Source organism: Zootoca vivipara, chromosome 14 (genome assembly GCF_965207765.1).
Source record: "Zootoca vivipara chromosome 14, rZooViv2.hap1.1, whole genome shotgun sequence".
Lineage (NCBI taxonomy): Eukaryota > Metazoa > Chordata > Lepidosauria > Squamata > Lacertidae > Zootoca > Zootoca vivipara.
Window position 1 is genome coordinate 41829795 of NC_142597.1, and position 20690 is coordinate 41850484.

Sequence of the window (20690 nt, forward strand, 5' to 3'; positions counted from 1 at the left end):
CGAACACGGCAAGAAAAAAAAGCACCGCCAGCTACCCACATTATAACAAAACTAGCACACAACAGCACATTAGAAAAGAAGTGAAATGCTAACATTTATAATTGAGCTCAATATTATAACCCAAAGCTAGCACACTCCTCTGCTGGTCAGCAGAAAGACCACTATGGCTTCCCCTTCCCCAACTGCTTTGTTATGAATTTCTAGCTCCATCTGCACTATACATTTAAAGCAGAATCATACCGCTATCAGCCCCCTAATACTCCTCGTAGAGCTACCATTTGCAGAGTGGTTTAATAGTCAATCCCTCTTCTCAAAGAAGGCGGTGAACTGTAGCTCTGTGACAGGAATTGGAGCCTCCTAACAACTCTCAGCACCCTTAACAAGTTGCAGTTCCCAGGCTTCTTTAGGGAAGCCATGGATGTTTAAAAAGTTATGATGCTGTTTTAAATGTGTACAGTGGTGCCTTGACTTACGAATTTAATCCGTTCCGAAGGCACCTTTGTAGGTCGAAAAATTCATAAGTCGAAAAGCACCATTGGAAACGCGATTTCCCATACGAATGCATTAGAAACGGAAAAATTCGTAAGTTGAAGCAAACCCATCTAAAAATTCGTAAGTCAAAAAACCCTATCTAAAACCGCTGCGGTTTCCGTTCGGATGTCGAGAAATTCGTAAGTGTGCGGCCATTTGCCGCATTCGTAAGTCTAAAAATTCGGTTGCCAAGTCGTTCGTAAGTCAAGGTACCACTGTAGTGCAGATGAGGCCTCTGTCTTGGGCAGTTTATACAGACTCTACTGCAGCACTGTGTGTTCCAAGGTTTCCACAGCTGGCCGACCACATGGACACTAGTGCTGCTCCAAGGGAATCCCTCTGAATTGTCCTAATATCACTGAATAGATGCTAGAGAAGAAACTATTCTTTATTGAATCTCATAAAAACATTTTCCAACAAAAGCTGGAAGCCAAAATAAAAAATAAAACAACCCTTCAATCCAACATTTTTCATGTCTCTGCTGTAACATTCGCAGCTCCTAATGTAACATTGGGGAATCTGACCCAAATTAGGTTTACCAAGCCCCTCCATCCCATTTGGCAAAAGGGCCAAGCCACATCTAGCTACCTCTATCACAGGGTTTCCCAAACTTGGGTCTCTAGCTGTTTTTGGACTACAGTTCCCATCAACCCTGACCACTGGTCCTGCTAGCTAGGGATGATGGGAGCTGTAGTCTAAAAACAGCTGGAAACCCATGTTTGGGAAACCCTGACCTAACATCAGGTATGGGACAGGCAAAGTCACAGCTGCAAACAGTGCCAAATAAAAGTATGGAACTTCTACAAGTTCCAGATCAGAGTCATTCTGCACTTTCAAGAAATAGGTCCTACACTTTGAAACTCCCTGCCCATTGATATTAGGTTGGCGCCTTGATGTTTTTTGTTGTTTTTTTTTGTGCCTGCTTAAAACTTTTGTTCCAGCAAGCCTATCCACACATGTAACTTCAACACTGTTTATTGTAACTTCTTAAATGTCTTATGTTCCAATAAGGGTATATTTATTAAATAAACAAACAAACACAAGCAGTGACTTAAAAAGAGCCATTCTTCTTTGCAGTCCCAGCTTTACCTTTGGTTCCCTCCCTACTGGGCAGCTTTCAGAATGAACTGAAGATACTTAGGAGTTTCTGAGTGTCTCAGATTCCTTCCAAAAACAGTGACAGGGAAAGGTGCCAAATGCAGAAGGCGCACTCCCAACAGTTACTGTGCAGTCGTGAATTCTTTCTTCCTACACCTGACTTCAGCTGACTGGCAGGGGGGTCTGCCCCGCCCACCTGTCAATACAATCTGCAGAGGGTTGGGTTATTTTCAAATCCAATCCTCCAGCCAAAAGTGGTTCCTTACAGGGATCCTAATGCAGCAGTTCTTATATTACTGCCCTTCATCTGAGGATCACAGGGCGGCTTAAAATATAAAAACACAAAAGTTCATAACCTAGTAACAAATGAAAACAATAACACACAAACATACGGTTTAAAAGGCCATGGTACCCCACTTACTATCCCCCTCAAACGAAATTGTGAATTGGACCTCAGAAGATACTAACCCATATGTCGTGTTACCAACATATCTGACCAATAATCCCCACTTTTCCTTTTATGGCCACCAACTATTGTAAAGCTTCCTGAGCTAATTGCCTGGAGGCTATATCTTACAATGGGTCTTTGCAAGCTTACGCTTGAAGGACATCAGTGCTGCACGTGCCCTTCAAAGCAGTCTAATAAACCTTCCAAGAAGTGGTTTGAAAATTACCTTTGTTTCTTGACTTGGTTCCACTTTTCACAGGTGTCACCATTCCACTGTTGGGGAAGGAATAAGATGTGCCTTGGCTCACTGCTACACTGTCCTGGTCCTGAGTTGCATGACAGCGACAGCTGCATGGCATCAAGGTCTCTGGTTTCTTGCATTCCTTTGAACATTGCAAGTCATCAAGTGGTTTGTCTGGAGAGCAAATAGGGGAATATTATTCACCTTCTTTTTAAAACTCCAAGAAAGAGGGAGCCCAGTGAAGATCACCTTGGGACCTGATCTAGCTGGACTTCTTCCCACCACATCAAGAGTCACCCACCAAGAAGTGTTCCAGGAGAGAGGGCTCATGGTGTCATTTGCATGCTGTGACACAGAAAGGTGTGTGTTGGGAACAGTTTACATCAGAAAAGTTTCCAATGCCACAGAGCAGTGGTGGGCAACATGAGACGCTGAGGCCAAATTCCTGCCAGGCCTGCCTATTTAGCCCTTGGGAGTTTCCCAGTCTAACTCGCACCCTGTCTGCCGGCTACATCCCTAATAGGCCCTGCTTCACACTCTCCTTGAGTGCTTTTACTAAGCAGGAATGTATCCTTGATTTGTAATAGTGCCTCTTGCTTGCCTGGATGGAGGGTGGAGAGATATACATGGTGTGTGGGTATCTATGCAGAAACCTCTGACTCCCCCACCCCCCCAGTCACACCAGATGCTGCACCCACTGGCATATCACACACACACTGAAGCTTGCCCATGAGGGAACACAGTCCTCAAGCTCAGAAAAGTTCCTCAGCCCAATCTTACAAAATTATCTAATTTAGCATGCTTATTTTACTTAGGTGGAATCTAGATAAAAGCACTCTGAAAATGCTTTTTTTTAGAAAAAGCGTTTTGAAAAAATATATTGAGTTTTCCATAGGGCTCATCATCGCCATCTAGTGCCACACTGTATATTGCACTTAAAACACACTTCGTAATCACAGCTTTTAAAAAACAGTACCCCCAGCTGATTTTTGCCCCAACCCAAATTTGACCTGAAATATTGCGGAGAATTAAAGCACGCTTAATGTAATTTTTTTTACTAGAACTTTAATTTAAAGACAAGAGTATGTACTTCCCTTACACCAAAGGGAGCACAAAGGTCCTCAGAACTGTTGACAAGCAAATACATTTTAGAAACCCAAAGAACTGTGCTGACTTTCATACTTGCTATGGATAAATCCCCTGAAAAATATGAACTTCAAATTCAAAACTATCAAGCTGGCCTAATATGGTATTTGTAATCAGCAACCATTCATTGTTACTAATGATCACGTGAAAAGCATTTTCTTTTCCCTGCAGAAAAAATGAAGCAATGAAAAAATTCCGCTCTAAATCACTGATGTGGCCATCATTATCAGCACAGCCCTTGATTGGTGGGTTTGGGGAGTGTAGCCAGGAATGCTTTGATTTGCAAACCCCTCTGGGATTTTAAATTTAAAATTAAGCTCAGTATATAAACAAATAAAGTGTGTTTTAACGTTCCCAAGCTGAGCAGATATAGGATAAGGTGGCCATTCTGCTGGTGCAGCAACAATGCATCTACTACATCAGGACAGATAAAAGAAAGTGCTTTTTTTGCAGCAACATAGTTAAATTATGGAATGTGCTCCCACAGTAGGCAGTGGCGGCCACCCGCTTGGAGGGTTTTGAAAGAGGACTGAACCAATCCATGGCTATGAATGGCTACTAGCCATCATGGTTATGCTCTGCCTCCATGGTCAGAAGCAGTAACGTTTCCGAATACCAGTCACTGGAAGCCACTTGGATCCTGGTTGCAGGCTTCCCACAGGTAGCTGGTTTGCCACTGTGAAAACAAGATGCTGGTCTAGATGAGCTATTGGCTTGATCCAGCAGGCTCTTCTTAGACTCACATTACACCCCACCCCAGCATACCTGGGCTCTGCCCATCAATGAGCTCAAATTCAAAATAATTGAAGAGTATTTGGGTGGCAGCTCTAGTTATCAAGCAATGAGAATAAGGTAACATGCCCAGACTGGACCATCGTTATGCACTGTGGTGAGCTCAGACCTTACTCAACCTCTTCATCCTTGGAAGGTGGAGCTGCTTTTCCCTCAGATCGTAATTCCTTTTGTGCCCAGGGACCCCACTGTCCTCCTGAATTGTATGCTAAACATTGCAGCAGAACTCAATAATGAATAAATGACAGCCAACAGCTACTTGAATAATTTACAGACCCAGGAAAACAGACATCTTCCAGCCAACTGGGCCACATAATTTCAGGCAGCCAACTAGGTATTTCCTATGAACAGGGTGACCAGAGGCAAAGGAACATGGGGAGATCCCAGTGCAAATTCAGACCATTGCTCCATGTAGCTTGGTATTGTATTCTGACTGGTAGCAGCTCTCCGGGATTTCAGGCAGGGAGTCTCTCCCAGCCCTATCTGGAGATCCCAGGAATTGAACCAGGGATCTTCCACATGCATACCAAATGCTCTATGGCTCTTCCCCTCCAAAAAAAGCCAGGGTGGCTCCTGTACCTTTGAGTAAAAGAGGAATTTTCAGCATGAGAAGTTGTTGGGGGGGGGAAGCCCCATCCTCCCTTGCCCCCAAACACCTTCAAATGCCCTGATGATCAAATACTGTCGCCTTTCTAAAATAAGCACAGCCCTGCAGACGGGCCTCTCTAGGGAAGAGACTCCAAAACTAAATGGCTTACCGTAAAGTGACTGTTGCCATGACAATGCAGAGCAAAGCAACGCCAGGCTTTTCCCGCTTCCAGTAGGACTCTCCAACAGGCAGTGCTGTTTGGAGTTGAGCCCCTTCACAATCTGTGAGTAAATAAATATAATAAGCACAGGGGATTGTAAACCATCTTGAGTGAATGATATTTGTGCAGTAACATTTATTTTAAAATAATATCATCTGAAATATCCAGCACATCCTAAGCAAATATTTGCTCATCCTGGAGGAAACTATTAGGTTGCAGAGGGTATGTTTTGTAGGTTCTGATAGTTGCTTCAATAAACCATAGTCCAAACTAACTGCAGTTCCTAGTACTGATGTTAACAACAAACTATGGTCATTTTACTAGGAAACTGAAGAGCAGAGAGGAGTGGGAAAGACTCATACCAAAAACTCCAGCAGCTTTTTCACACCCTGTTTCAGAGCAGGATTGGAGAACCTGTAGTCTGCAGGTCAAATCAGAACCAGCAGATGTCCCAAATCGCCCATATTCCCCAACCCTGCTCACCTGCCCCTCACCTGACCTCATATGTGTGGGACAAATGAAGACATGGCTGCAAAGAAACAATCAGGAGCCTTATAGATGAGCAAGGCTTGCTGTAAGTGCCAATCAGTGCTTAGAACACATCCCCCAGGGAAACACTTTCTTTGCCTGCAGTTTGATTGTAAACTACTATGTGGGGACAAAGAAGCAGGGTTAGCAAGTTCTGTTTCTTTCACCAGCACAATTTGATTTCATAGGGCAAAAGCTTCACCGGATGTGAGTTGATGGACAGGTGGGCAGTCCCACCCACCTGTCAAAGTGGCCCAAGGGCATTAGAAGAAGTCTGAATCCAGCCTGCCCCAGTTTAGAGTTATGTCCAAACCAGACCAAGATATGAGCATTATTGCAAATTTCATTCTCAGTTCTGTAAACGTTTCTAATTGTTTTGGGCTTGAGGTTTGCATTTGAGAAGCAAGCAAGCAAGCAAACAAACAAACAAACCCAAAAACAAAACTCAACCATAAAACAAAAATTTTAGAAAACATTTTAAAATGAATGTTTTAGAAACGCTTGAGAAAGCTGATTTACTTGGCTCTTAACTACAAATCTCAATGCAATGAATTAACTTACTGCATTCATCATAGCAAGCTGTGAAGGGTATGCCTTGCAAGGGAAGAGAATTTTCACACCTCCAATGGTGTATTCTGACGCTGATGAAGTCATAACCACAATTGAGTTTTCAGTATTCTTGATTAAAATCTGCAAAATTAAAAAAGCAAAGCCGTTCTAAATGATGCACAGGATGCCGCAGGAACATGGCAAAAGCCACAAAGAATGAGAGAGAAATAAATGCAAACTGGTTCCTACTAGTAAGACATTTCATTCAGAAGTTAGACCAGGCATCCCCAACCTTTGGCCCTCCAGATGTTTTGGCCTACAACTCCCATGATCCCTAGCTAACAGGACCAGTGGTCAGGGATGATGGGAGTTGTAGTCCAAAACATCTGGAGGGCCAAAGGTTGGGGGTGCCTGAGTTAGACCATTGGTCCATCTAGCTCAGTACTGTCTAAAATGACTGGCACTAGCTCTCTGGGATTTCCGACACGGGCTCTCTCCAAGGCTGACCTGGAGATTCCAGTGACTGAATTTGGACCATTATTTTCCTGTGAAGCATGTGCTCAAACACTGAACTTTTGCCCCCCACCTAAAAATAAAGTTTGTGTCCTCATGCCTCTGAATAAAGGGCTGAATTACACAGGAAGCTGCCTTACACCAAATCAGACCATCAGTCCATGTAGCTCTGTATTATCTACACTGACTGGCAGCAGTTCTCCAGGATTTCAGTTAAATATTTTTCACAATCTTACCTTCTTTGTAAACCACTTTTAAGCTTTATTTACAATTAAATGGTATACAAATTACTTACTTACTTATCAACCTTTATTAGGCATTTTACAAATAAAACCATAAAAGAGAAAATCACATATAAGAGCCTTGAAATATATAAAAAAGGCAGCAGTTGGCTACATAGACTAATTGTATATGTATGTATATATATATATATATATATATATATATATATATATATATATATGGTTCCAGATCACCCAAAGGAGGGGACAGCACACGTTGATGGAGCGTACTGTACAATGGACAATGAAAGAGAATATGCTCTACAGTGTCCGGGATATTCATAAAAACATCTGCAAATTATGTTAAAATATAATAGATAGTAATTAAATTTCTGTATCAACCTTCCTCTCAAGATGGTACACAAGAAGGTAAAATGCAAAACAGCAATAATAATGGAAAGCAATCAATTATTTCAACAAAACCACTGTACCAAAGAGTAACCACACAAAAAACCAAGAACACTTTTTTTTTTAACCTGCTGGTTTGATTGTAGCTATGAGTTTCTGGCTTTTGTGTGTCTGTGTATTAAAAAAAGAAAGGGATTATTTCCAAAATGTGCCCAAATGGATGTTGTTGTACCCTAAGATTTAATCTCCTAGAGTTTTGGGTTGGATGAGGCTGGTGAGGGGGCCTTTTCCTCATCACCCCCCCCCCTTCAAAACTGAAGGAAACTTTGTGCCAGAGGAAATTAAATTTCTATTGCACCCTTCCTCTCAAAGGAGTCTAGACCAACCAGCAACACTGCATACCCCAAAGTGCCCATAAAATATTTCAGGCCATCTTTGTGCATAAGGGTAATAACAAGAGGTTCGGTGTTTTTGGTTTTTTTTTTAATTCTCCTTACAGAAATGCTTGGTTATTTTTTTATATGAAGAATCAAAACACTCAGACGTGTCTGGTTTTTTATCTTTAGTGGCTTGTGAAATGCTCAGTATCAGGCCATGGAAAGTAATGTGCCTGACGAACTTAGGTCCATTGATTTCAATAGGCTAACACTCAAAACTAGAACTTAGTTGGATTCACACCTACTGTATAGATTTGAAGCATCGCCGTTTAATAAGTAACAGCAACCAACTGGTGTTGTAGAAAGAAAAGCAGGGGAAGACAGCCAATTTGGTCCCACTCAGCCATACCGGTAGCTGGAGGAGACCCATTGAAATGAATGGTCCTCAGTCATATCCACGCATTTCAATGGGGCTACGCGGAGCAGGGCTGACACGGATACAACCCAGTGTGAAATGTTTTTAGGACAACTGTTATGTGGGTTTTGAAACAGCACCTCAGAATCCACGTTACTTTGAATTCTCATTTATAAATACCGGGGGGGGGTTGAGAGAAAGAAACGCCGCTTTTCTTTCCTCCTAAATTTACGAGGGTTTATATACATAAATATACACACAAAGAGAGAGATCTATGTAATAGAGAGAGATGCTCATTCTTCGGGCAGAAATTAACGGTCAACACACGCTTCCCCCCCCTTTCAAAAAAGGGATGGAATAGCTAAGCGATCCTCCCACCCCTCTCCTCTTGCGAGTTGGAGTCGCCCAGTACGCGCTTATCAAGCCCAGGCCCGCGCGCGAAGAAGAGCCACACTTTTTACCTCAGGAATCGGGTTCTCTTCGGCTTAGACGAGCCCTCCTTCCCGCCTTTTTTTCCGCACCCCACGGCGCCCGTCTCCATCCGGAACCTCAGCCAATCACTGGCGAGACACGGGCTGCCGCCGGCCAATCGAGAGCCGCGAGCGGGTCCAATCCAAAACGTCCTGGGATTATTCTAATCGGAACTCAACGCTTGGCGTGTCTTCCGGGTTCCTGCTGTTGCCTAGGTAGCCGCTCGGTTAGTGCGGCCTACCTGAATTTCAGGCGTCTCTGCCCCCTCCCCTAAATTTCCCAAGGTGGAGATTCTCTGGCCATCGCTTACCACATTTTTGAAGTTTGTCTGTGCCATGTTTCATGGGAAAAAACCCCCATAAATCATCATAATCGAATCGTAGAATTGGCGGGGACCCCAGGGTCATCTAGTCCAGCCCTCTGCAATCAAAGGGTAGCCAGGGGGGCAGTAAATCAGTTAGTTATTTAACTGGAAGGATTTTTTTATTTTGTTTTGACTGCGTCAGACCAACACGGCTACCTACCTGTAATTATTTTTATTGATTTACTTGATGGGGGCACTCTACCCATTACACCATACTGACTCTTAGAATCAATTAACTTGCACTTAAATACCGTATATTCCGGCGTATAAGACGAATGGGCGTATAAGACGACCCCCAACTTTTCCAGTTAAAAATACAGAGTTTGGGATATACTCGCCGTATAAGAAATACGACCCGGTGTATAAGACGACCCCCGACTTTTGCATGGCTGCCAAGTTCTCCCTTTTTTAAAGGGAAATTCCCTTATGCTGAATAGGCTTCCTCGTGAGAAAAGGGAAAACTTGGCAGCTATGCTTTTGAGGAGGTTTTCCTGGGTTAAAAAGTAGTCTTATATGCAGGAATATACAGTACCGTACTCATATAGTCAATGGGAAGAAAGTTAGTTTCTCAAGTGCCACGCATCTCAGTGATCAGAAAAAATGCACTGTAGCTTATTAAGTTTGGTTAGGAAAGTCGCAAGAGAGAGGTGGTGGTCACTCCTATATTAAAATCACAGCTACATGCTTAAAATTGTCACTCTCTATCAACAGGTTACCAGACGTCCTTGTTTCCCGGGGACAGTCCCCGGATTTACAAATCAGTCCCCTGACAAAATCCATCTATTTAGTAGGAAGTTGAAAAGTGTCCCCGGATTCACTGAAAAAAAACCTGGTAAATTTATTCTATCACAATGTGCAAATTGGGTTCCTCCACTTTCCTCTTGGGAGAGGACTTTTGATGGATATTTTTGGTCATCAATTAGCTTACAGCGACATCTTGTGGTTGGCGCAAGTTTTTCATTTTTAAAACACTGCATTGCTTCTACAGTGGAACCTCGGTTTATGAACACCTCGGTTTATGAATTTTCGGTTTATGAACGCCGCGGACCCATCTGGAACGGATTAATTCACTTTCCATTACTTTCAATGGGAAAGTTCGTTTCAGTTTATGAACGCTTCAGTTTATGAACAGACTTCCGGAACCAATTACACCCATGCTTCAGTTTATGAACGCTTCAGTTTAAGTACTCCGTGGACCCGTCTGGAACGGATTAATCCACTTTCCATTACTTTCAATGGGAAAGTTCGCTTCAGTTTATGAACGCTTCAGTTTAAGTACTCCGCGGACTGTCTGGAACGGATTAATTCATTTTCCATTATTTTCAATGGGAAAGCTCGCTTCAGTTTATGAACGCTTCAGTTTATGAACAGACTTCCGGAACCAATTGTGTTCATAAACCGAGGTACCACTGTACTGGATTTTTTGCTTTGTTTCTAGTACAGCCAAAACAACGTTGCCCTAGTGCTGGTAATGGATTGTGTGTGTTTTATGTACTACTGTTACTAGCCTCTTATCCTTAACTGAGTATGCCAGGGATTGAACCTGGGACCTTCTGCACGCAGACAGTTCTCAACCCACTGAGGTTATGCTCCCAGCTACCGCTGTTCTCTGAAGATCCTTGGGAAGATCGTCATTTGAACCACCTGTAGCTGGTTGTAATGTTCCAGAGTTTTATTAAGCAAAAATCTCACTTCACAATGCTTCACTTGTTACACAGGTAACCTGTGGTCTTCTGCATCTAGGAGATGGCATTTTCTTCATTTTTATTGCACAAGTTTTCATCTGAGAAATACACAGAGTGTTGACTCCATATGTGAAATGCAGCCACACACCACTCTGCATCACTTTCATACCCACATTCACATAATGTTACCACCCTCCTAAAGAATTCTCCATCCACTCTGACTTCAACGGTGAACCCAGAATATGCATGAAGATTCAATAGGCAAGACACAGCTGATAATGCCAAGTTGCATACATGTACAAGTTATCATTACAGAAAACAAGTGTGATGTGCAACAGAATGTTGCAGCATGATGTACTCCTGTACAAAGTTCCAGCCAACCAACCAAGCCAATAATTTTCTATTGTATTTGCCACCCCCATTTCCCCACCCTTTCTAACAGTCAATCCCCCATTTGTTGTACTTTTGCAAACCTTTGTGTCCTCACAAGTCTCTTGATGCTTCCCCCTTTTTGTGCATGGATAATAATAAAAATAATAATTTATTATTTGTACCCCGCCCATCTGGCTGGCTCCATTTGGACTCCTTATGGATGCATGCTCAGAGAATAAGCTTGCTATTATTATATAAGATATATAACTGATTATATACAGTGTATATATATATAAAGACAGACAACGCGCTGGAACAGTACAAATGTTTATAAGAAACGCACAATGTCCACTGGGTCTTCATTGAAATAAAATGCTCCCAATGGTATATAAAAATATTACAAGCCTAATAAAACCAGAAGACATGAAAACATATGTACACATTTTACAACAGTCTTAAGAAATCACTCTCTTACAGTCAGCTAAAATATTTTAAAAACTGTATTGTAAGAAGGTAACACTGGCATATAGAATTGGGCTTTATCCAATGCAGAGTAGACCCACTTAAGTTAATAGACATGACTTAGGTTCATTAATTTCAGTGGGTCTACTCTGAGTAGGGTTTAGCTGGCTACAATATAAACTCAGCCGAAAATGTAGCCCAAGGAGGTTTCAGAACAGTACTGTCAGGATCATCCTGGTGATTTCACTGAAGAATTAAACAACAGTGATAAAGAATTTTAAAATCAAACAGGAGGCAACTGACCATCTTTGAAGAGGACAGAGGCAATTTTGACTCTTGGCCCTACACTGACTGATCCCTATACCATATAATTGCAACATCCAACCCCTTTTGCGTAGATGAACCACGAAGGCTCTTCTGCATTCAATGACTGCCTTGGACGTCCCACTAAACCATGGTTAAAAATAAACTATGAACATGAACAATGAGTGTGGTGGTATGTGCTCTGCTCAAAAGTTTCCATTCTGTTCCTCCATCGGGGAGGAAACCAGCACTTGCAGCCTGGCTTCCCTCAGACAAACCACAAACAGTATGCCAAGAACAAAACTTAAGCTTGGAGAGGAAAAACCGTAAACTGGTTAGCAGATGACGTGAAGCCAGTCTCTGGTTTGTTTCCTTCCTGGTGGAGCAGGAGCAGGGTGGAGCAAAGGCAATGGAGCAGGGCGCACCAGGGTGCTGCTCCTTAACATTATGCCAGAGATTATTTTTAACAAGAGCTTAAATGTGACGGCCAAACCAAGCCATTGCGCAAAAACATGCACAGAAAACTGCAGAGGTCTGCGTATGTACTTGGAAGGTTGCACCTGAGGATCAGGGAGAGGCATTCCGCTACAAAAATGGTAACTTCTAAGCAATAATAATAATAATAAGCAGGATATGTGAAGGACATCCTAACTGGACCACTGAAACAGCCATCTGAGATGCAATTCTTTTTACCTAAATCAACTAGGACTAAAAACTTGAGGGTTCTTTGCTTACAAAAGGATCATTTCAGAAATATTTGCTGGCGAGGAAAAACATGAACAGTGCTTCAGGCTTTGTATGTCAATTTTTTACACTCCGAGAATTAGCACACCGTAAGAGAGTCAAGACACCCCCCATCTTTCCTTAAAAGCTGTACTGAGGTTAAAAACAAAACAAAAACAAACTGAGCTTAGCTCTGTGCTACCTGAACACATTTTAGAACTTATTTTTGACACAGTAACATCACAACAATAAAATGCCTTTCAATAAAACTCTGCTTTTGGTACTTTTCCCCACGCAGGCATCTCTAAACATATTGAACAGGCAAGTATCCCAAAGTTTACACAGTGCTTTTAAAAACATGATTTTAGGGTTTATTTCCCCACCCCCCAAAAAAATCTGCAGCAAAAGTCACGTTTGCCAAAGATACTAGAAAATGCTGGTACTTAAAAATGTTGGAGAGGAAATTTGACTAGGAAAAGAAGAATTAGTTGTGAGAAAGTCATAGACAGCTGGGGACCTGGGTGCAAAATCTGAGACACGGAAAATTACCAGCTGACCCATCTACTCACCTGCTGCCCCTCCTAATGGCTAAGAAGAACTTCGCAGTCTCAGCCAATCACCACATGGCCACTTCAGGTGACCCCAAAGTTCTGTTTGTTGCATTGATCAAGAGTTTCCTACTGCCCCCCTTTCCTAAAAAAATAATACCCCTGCTGACCACTCTGGGACTTTCGAACCTCAGCTGGCTCTGAGCTAGCAAATAGGGGCAACAGGAAAGAAACTCCCACCTAAATTGACTCTACCACTACATGCAGGCCTTTAATTTAAACAATCAAAACAGTTGCCTCTCTCTTTCTCTCTCTTTCTCCAGTTCCTTTCAAACTCTCCTTGTTCATTTCACTCTGGAGCATCTGCTTGAATGGAAGTTGTCCCACTGGTTTCAGACTGTGGTTTGGCTTTAACTCAGGACATGGGGCAAAAGAGAACCATCTGAGACACTGAAGAAGAACAAAATGGCAGGGTAGCGACTTCTCCGTTTCACAAACACACACTGGGTCAGCGTTTGCAAGCTTCTCACTTCGAAAAACCACCAAATGTGGATTCCGGAAGGAGCTGACACGGAGACCACTTGAAAAACCTGAAGATGCTTTCACTGAAAGCGGCATTTGTCTGCTGCATCCACAACTTTGCATTAAAGCCAAAGCTAATGAAAAATATACAGTTTCCTTCCAAGCCAATTCGTAGCTTCACTTTGGCCTGGAAAGCTTCAGTTTGGAATTTACCAACCAGAAGTCAGCATCTGCTACCACGTACCCGGCAACGGCCCTTTCCATTTCGGGCGCACCTTAAACTCCGCCGACACTCATGTTAATTATTTCGATGAAAGTATTTTCGATACACTGGCACAGCTGGACGTTGGGATCCAAGCTGCTGCTGTCTCCCGCTCCAGTTTTATGAGCCGGCTCTTTATGAAGTCTTGTTCGCTCATAAGGTTTCTCCTTCAGTTGCTGGAGACCTGGGGGACAAGTCAAGGCATTGCAAAGTGAAGTGGCACTTAAGGTTAAAAAAAAATCAAAACCAAATATTTATGTACTTTGAGGCAGCAAAGGGAAGGGTATAAATTTGGTGGCGGTGCCAATTATCATTCTTAATTTTTAATTTAATTTCTTTTTAAAAAATTTCAAAGTGACTCATGCAGAGTAAACAAAAGGCTCCAGGTTTTACTTCTGGAACCTCCAGTTTAAAAGGCACCAGGAAGCAGGAGATGAGGAAGAGCTGTATTCTCCCTTGGACCCTGCAGAGCTGCTGCCAGTCAGAGTAGATGGGCAAATAAACTTGGGAGTAAAGCAGCTTACAAAGCAGATCTGCATGACTTCTCTCATTGTGGGCAGGTACAAGGAGGTGTTCAGGGCAGGCCATGAAACCTCACCCCAGACCATGCAAACCTTAATCAATGGCACTCCTCTGATGGCCGAGATTTTAGCCACACGATGTCCATGTGATCCTAAGTGTACCTTATTCACCGCAAACGGACAACATGGTGCTGAATTTTCAGCATTCAGAGGAGCTGATCTAAGGAGCAACCAGCACATCAATCATGTCTGTCCAGCTCAAATACTTACGCGTAATGATTGGGTCAAAATCCCTCGTCTCTGTGGCGACGTCCGAAGCACAAACCTGCCCGATCTGGATGAGCAAGGACATAATATCCTCATAGAGGGGAGGGAAGGCTTGGCAGAACGAGACCAGGCAGGGCAAGGTGGGGACGAAAAAGGCGTAGCGCTTTGCCTCGGTTAAAACTGGAGAGACAAAAGGATGCGCTTTTGAAAACGGGACAGAGCCAAACAATGAGAGCCACCATTTAAACACACACCCACACACCCCACACAGCATTTCATACGCATCACTTCAAAGCAACCCTGCCAACATTTTGGGGAATCCACACATTCTGTGCCCTCTTCTATATAATTGCAAAGTGGCGACTTGCATACGTGGGCAGGCAACCTCTGGCTTAATACACACAAGGTGAATGTCTAGGCTTTCCATACGTTCAGCAATTACCTGTTAGCAGCGTCCCCATGACATTGATAGCCAAACGGGCCACACTGAGGGATTTCGGCAGAGCATACTGAATACATAAGTAAGAAAGTAACTGGATGGCAAAAATCTGGAAGACAAGGGAGCAGGGAAAGGATATAAAAGAAGCAGGAGGGTTTTGTTTTGTTTTGTTTTGAAAGTAAGACTATCCTGTGTGAAGTTTTATTGTGCATTAAAATCAGAAGTACCCTACACTCCTGCACAGTCATTAATACATGAAAACATTTGTTTATATATAATTTATATCTATATCCCCATAGGTAGGAGAAACCCATGTGGGGTACAATCAACAGCTGCACACAGAAGACCCAAGGGGTGCTCACAATACACGTTTGTTTGTTTGTTTGTTTACTGCTTCTATGCTATATATTTCTGCAGCATATGTGCCAAAATGGCTTCTAAGTGAATTATAACTATTAAATCAGTATGCTATTAAAATGAACAGCAACAAATCCATTGGGGCATTAAAACATCCTAAATTAAAACAAACAATAAAACCAACTATTAAGTAAGGTTTTTTTATTAAAAAAAACCCAGATCTATATATATAAAAATGTAAACTAGCCATGTCCGTTAATATCCACTTTTCACCAAATCCGTTTGACCAATTGCGTTCAAATTTTGACACAATGGCACATGCGAATATGAGAATGACCCCGTACCATTTTCGAAGACAGGTGTCACACCTGTACCAGGTAAAACCCAAAAAAAACCGTGTTTCAAAACACACCACTCAGACGAAACTGCACGCTGGGAAAAGAACCAGGTTGTTAACCATCGCCCTCTAGCGGTGGCTATACTGGTACTGCACCTATAAAACCTTCCCTCTCAACAGCACCTCGACTCCCGTTTACATACTAGGCTGAAGCCTTTACAGACTAGGCTGAATGGAGGTACTGACTCCCCTGGGTGGGGGTGGGGGGAGGAGGGGACGGAATAGGTCAGGACACGGCGCGACCACTCACAGGGAGGGGAGGGAGACATGATACGTCATGGGTCGGGACGGGTGGGAGGAATCACAGGATAAACCGGGGGTGGGGGGAGGGGGCAGGATACGTCATGAATTGGCACAGGTTGGGGAGGAATCACACAGATGAGCCACAGCAACGTGTGGCGGGGCCAGCTAGTAAACAATAAAATTAGAAGTTTGGTGCAGGGAAAGGGTTGCCTAAACAGGTGTCTTCAGGGGCCGGCAGAATGCCGATACTGATGGAGCCTCTCCTATTCCAGCAAGGCGGGCATTCCACAACACAGGTGCCACAGGTGAAAAAGCCTGCCTCCGTGTTACCACAATATACAAAACCCACCTGGCATTTCCCTAGCAAATGAAAATAACTGCCACCGCTAGACCTAAAGGAAGCACGCATCAGGGGGAGTGCTTTGATGCTTTGAACCAGGGCTGAATACGGGACCTGTCCTTCCAATGATTGGGAGCAGGATTGGATGGGGAGAAGAAGAAACTGAAAGAGGAGGAGGAGGAGCCGTCTCTCCCCCCCCACACACACACACACTACCTGTTTCTCCAGTTCAGGCTGAGCAATCAGTTCAGGTATGAAGTCCAAGCAGATGTGCATGGATGGGATGCCCGCCACTGTCAGGCCAAGCAGCTCATACGGATACCCCTGTTTGAGCAGAAGAGGGAGAAGGTATCAGAGAGAGACCACGATATCAGGATTGCACCACGAGCTGATTAATCAAGGAGTTGGAAAAAAGCTACCTGGTTCCAACTACAGTGTGTAATCTTGCCCCACATTTTAGTATGAGCAAGAAGAGCTAACTGTATCAGGCTAGTGGCCCTTCTGCGCCATCATCCTGTCCTCACAGTGGCCCATCGGATGCCTGTGGGAAAGCCGCAAGCACAACGCAAGCACAGGAGCACCTTCCCCTCCTGAGATTTCCAGCAAGTGGTATTCTGAAGCATGACTGGAGGCAGAAGAGGCCTCGGTCTGCTCCCAACCTTTGCCCACTCAGAGCTGCCTTTGGTCCGCTGATCTTGCCACTGGTTCCAGCACTGGACCAGAACGCAACAGACGACACACCCTGTTGGAAAGTGCAAATGAGGCAGGAAGCACAGCCACACACCTGGAAGTGAACTAGCTTGGCGATGTTGGGGTCGGCAATGAACATCTGGTGCAGGAGGCAGCAGATGAGGCACTGCACCTCCCGCAGGTTGCAGAGCAGACTCTTCTCTTCCTTCTCCCCATCTCCCTCCACCTCCATCTCCTCCTCCTCCTCCTCTTCTTTCAGTTTCTTCTTCCGAGGGCTGGAGTTGGCAGCTCCTGGGATGCCCTTCTGCAGCCGGCCACAGCCATTGTTGTTCAGGGGCTTCTCTTCTTCCATAGGCAAGCAGATCTCCAGAAGAATCTGGACCGCGGCGCTATCCTGGCAAGAGGAGGCAAAGGACAAATGGCAACCCACAAGGACCCACAAGAAGATGTACCGGTAGTATACAGAACCAGACCGTCTAGCTCAGTATTGTGCCTACACTGACTGGCAGCAGCTCTTCAGAATTTCAGACGGGGGTCTCTCCTAGTCCTACGTGGAAATTGAACCTAGAGCCCTCTGCATGTGAAGCAGAAGCTCTATTCTGAGGTATGGCCCTTCCTCTCCACATTAAACCGGTTCAGTGTTGCAAACAGGCCTCAGGCTCGTGCAGTCTCCCCTACCCCCAAACTTGTATCTCTTTTTGTGAGTGGGTGTTGGAGATTTCCATTCCAGGTTTAGCAGCAAACCAACGTCATGCCATTTTCTGAGTCCTTTCAGCTCAGCACTGTCCCTACACTGACTGGCAGTGGCTCTTTCAGACAAGGATCCCACCCTGAGATCGCGGGGATTGAGTCTGGGGTCTTCTGAGTGCAAAGCAGATGCTCTAAGGCAGAGCCATGGCCCCATCTCTCAAAGACTTGGGGGGGGGGGATGGAACTGTCTTTTCTGAAAGAGGACAGGGTTCAAGCCAGCCAGCCATGACCAGATGTACTCCACACTGCCACATTTTGCTGCACACGCTAACTTGCCGTTGTGCAAGTTCAGAGCAGGCAGCAGCCTGAGATAAAAGCAGGATGCTGCAATAACTAGAGTTCTTAACAAACGGAAGTGGGGAAGGGGAAATTAGGTGACCCAAATTCTGCTGCAAGAAAAGGCTGGATTCCGCAATCAGCATCAATTATGCAAAACTCTGCATCATTCCCCTAGCCCCCCCCCCCCATTTTTATTCCGCATCAAAGCAAAGAGCAATGGAGATCACCAAAGTCCCACCCACAGCTGCTGGAAATCACAAAAACAATAAACAAGGGGTGGGAAACCTCTGACCCTTCAGAAGCTTTTCGACTTCAACTCCCATCAGCCCTAGCCAGTGTACTCAATGGACAGGGGGGGCAGGAGTTGTAGTCCAGCAATATCTGAAGGGCCACAAGTTCCATGGTCCAGGCAGTCAGGCAGACACAGATATTTGCAACACTTTTGAACTGAGCTGTGGGATAGAAATATAATCATCTTCAAAATCACTTGTTCCAGATACTGTTGCTGCTAACTATCTATTCAGCATCCTTTGCTCAACCAAACAAGTGAGGGTTGTTGGGGCTCTGGTGCAGTTTACACCCAGCTTTGCAAGCAGGCAGAACTCAGAAGAGACTGAGACCGACTGGCGATGCCCCCTGCCGGCTTCCTTTTGTTGGCTTATCAAAAGGAAGCCGGCAGGGGGCATCGCCAGCCAGGCTGCAGTTTGCAAAGCTGATTGCTCAGTCCTCTTGCAGCAGCTGGGGGCAAGTTGGAAGCAGTTAAGGGGGGGAGGAGAGAAAGTAAGAAAACTGGAGGGGAACTAGTCAAAAGAAAGGCAGGGGAGACAAGCAGGACTCTGCTGAGCCACCTAAGTGGCAAAACTGACCATTCTTCCTCAGGCCCTGGTCTCTCTTGGAGGGAGAGATACCTGCTGCTTTTGCTGAGAGGCATTGCAAGGAATGGCCCAGCAAGGAGTCTCCCTTTGCATCCCTTCACGCTCTCTTGCCCCGGGCGTCACAGAGGGTAAAACAACACTCAAAGGGGTGGCAAGAAGGCGGTGGAGTGAGAACAAAGGGAGGTCAGCGGAGAGAAAAGGACTACTCTGGAAGGAGAGGTCTGCCCTTCCCCAGCTGCACAATGGACAGATGATGTGACTCAGCTGGCAGCTCACAAGAAGGTGACTTTTCGCAGAATACAAAAAATAAATAAATGAAGTTTTCAAGTTTGTGGACTGATTATCCTGTGAACCGCCCAAAGACCTGTGAGTATATGGCGGTATACAAATCTAATCAATAATAATACAATCATCATCATTATCATCATCCTGATTTCCTTGCGTGAACTGGGTTGGATTCACAGAGGTGGAAGGGACCGTGAGGCTCATCTAAGTCCAATCCCCTGTAATGCAGGAATATGCAGCTGTCCCATATGGGGATCAAACCTGCAACCTTGGCATGATCAGCACCACACTCTAAGTCTAACCAATGGAGCTATCCAGGTTGGACCGCCAGCCCTTGCTTGAGCCCCTGGCAAAGCGCTGTCTTGCAAAAATGCTTGGAAAAGGGGGATCTTCAAGTGCAAGGCATAAAAACCACCTGACTTGGTGTGGTGGTTTTTCCTCTCTCTCTCTCTCTCTCTCTGGCAAGATTACAGATCACCGGTGAGGAGCAGTTGCAGAATTACCTGGGCAGCCAGCAGGGCATTTTTTAGTTCTTCCCGGGTGACTTCTGGGGCCTCCAAGCCCATCAAATTGTTTTGGGACGGCCTGATGTCCTGATCCGCCGTTTCCTTGAGATGGGCACTCAGGTAGGCTTTCGACGCAAGAAGGTAGCCGTTCAGCATGTGGAGAGTGATATCCATCAGAGGGGGACACCTAAGGGCATGAAGCCAGGGGAGAGGAGAGAGAGCAGTCATTTTGGGGGGGGGGGGTAGTGTTCCATGCAAACCAGCCCTCAGTGACAAAAGCCAAGAATGGGGCTGGAGGAGGGCTGCTTACCTGTGGACTCTCTGGTCACATCTTAACACAATCAATGGGTCAATCATCAGGTCCTTCTGAGTGTATTTCTGCTGTCTGACCACCTTGCTGGACGGCTGCAAGGCGTTCGCAGTCATCACCCACAACCTACGGGAAAATAAGGGCCGTGAAGTCTGAGCTGGGCTGGAAGCAGAAGCCGTGAGGCAAGCTGGGAGTCAGATTTTACACCTCTCGGAGCTAAACATTAAAGTGGTGTGAGGATGCTTTGGAACAGTCGTGGCTTTCCCCCCAAAGAATCTTGGGAAGGGTAGTACAGAGATACCACCACTCCCTCTGGGAATTGGAGCTCTATGGCAAACTACAGTTCCCAGGATTCTTTGGGGGAAACCAGGGCTGTTTATAAAGTGGTGTGATACTGCTTTAAATGTATAGTGCAGATGGGGCCTGAGGAGCAAGTTTGAAGTTAAGATCAGAGAATAATCAAGAATAGAGAAACACACCAGAGATCAGGAAGGCCTTGTGGCCCAAGCAAGGCTCATCTGAAACAGGAAGCCCTTAATGCTTCCTTTGAAGGACCCAATGGACTGGGAGGTCCGAGTCAGTCAAGGGCTGGAAGACACTTGCAGCTTTGGTGGCTCACCACATGAGGGAGCTGCACACACGG

At 44.8% G+C, this 20690-nt stretch overlaps 2 protein-coding genes across 5 annotated transcripts in view; both read right to left on the minus strand.

Annotated features, from left to right (window-relative positions):
- Positions 1-8638, minus strand: part of BRIP1 (BRCA1 interacting DNA helicase 1) — a 112982-nt gene extending 104344 nt beyond the window's left edge. For 2 of the 3 annotated variants that reach the window (XM_088657919.1, XM_088657917.1), the window contains exons 1-4: positions 8538-8638; positions 6155-6283; positions 5015-5126; positions 2304-2492 (exon numbers count right to left, since the gene is read on the minus strand). In XM_088657919.1, the coding sequence (XP_088514045.1) occupies positions 2304-2492; positions 5015-5126; positions 6155-6247 (394 nt within the window). In that variant the 5' untranslated portion in view covers positions 6248-6283; positions 8538-8638. The remainder of the gene's footprint in view (positions 1-2303; positions 2493-5014; positions 5127-6154; positions 6284-8537) is intronic. The other variant, XM_088657918.1, reaches the window with a different exon arrangement.
- Positions 8639-11282: 2644 nt separating this feature from the next.
- Positions 11283-20690, minus strand: part of INTS2 (integrator complex subunit 2) — a 29818-nt gene continuing 20410 nt past the window's right edge. For both annotated transcript variants that reach the window (XM_088657920.1, XM_035139698.3), the window contains exons 19-25: positions 20048-20173; positions 19735-19924; positions 17137-17436; positions 16569-16676; positions 15019-15124; positions 14580-14756; positions 11283-13972 (exon numbers count right to left, since the gene is read on the minus strand). In XM_088657920.1, coding sequence (XP_088514046.1) covers positions 13803-13972; positions 14580-14756; positions 15019-15124; positions 16569-16676; positions 17137-17436; positions 19735-19924; positions 20048-20173 — 1177 coding nt within the window. In that variant the 3' untranslated portion in view covers positions 11283-13802. The remainder of the gene's footprint in view (positions 13973-14579; positions 14757-15018; positions 15125-16568; positions 16677-17136; positions 17437-19734; positions 19925-20047; positions 20174-20690) is intronic.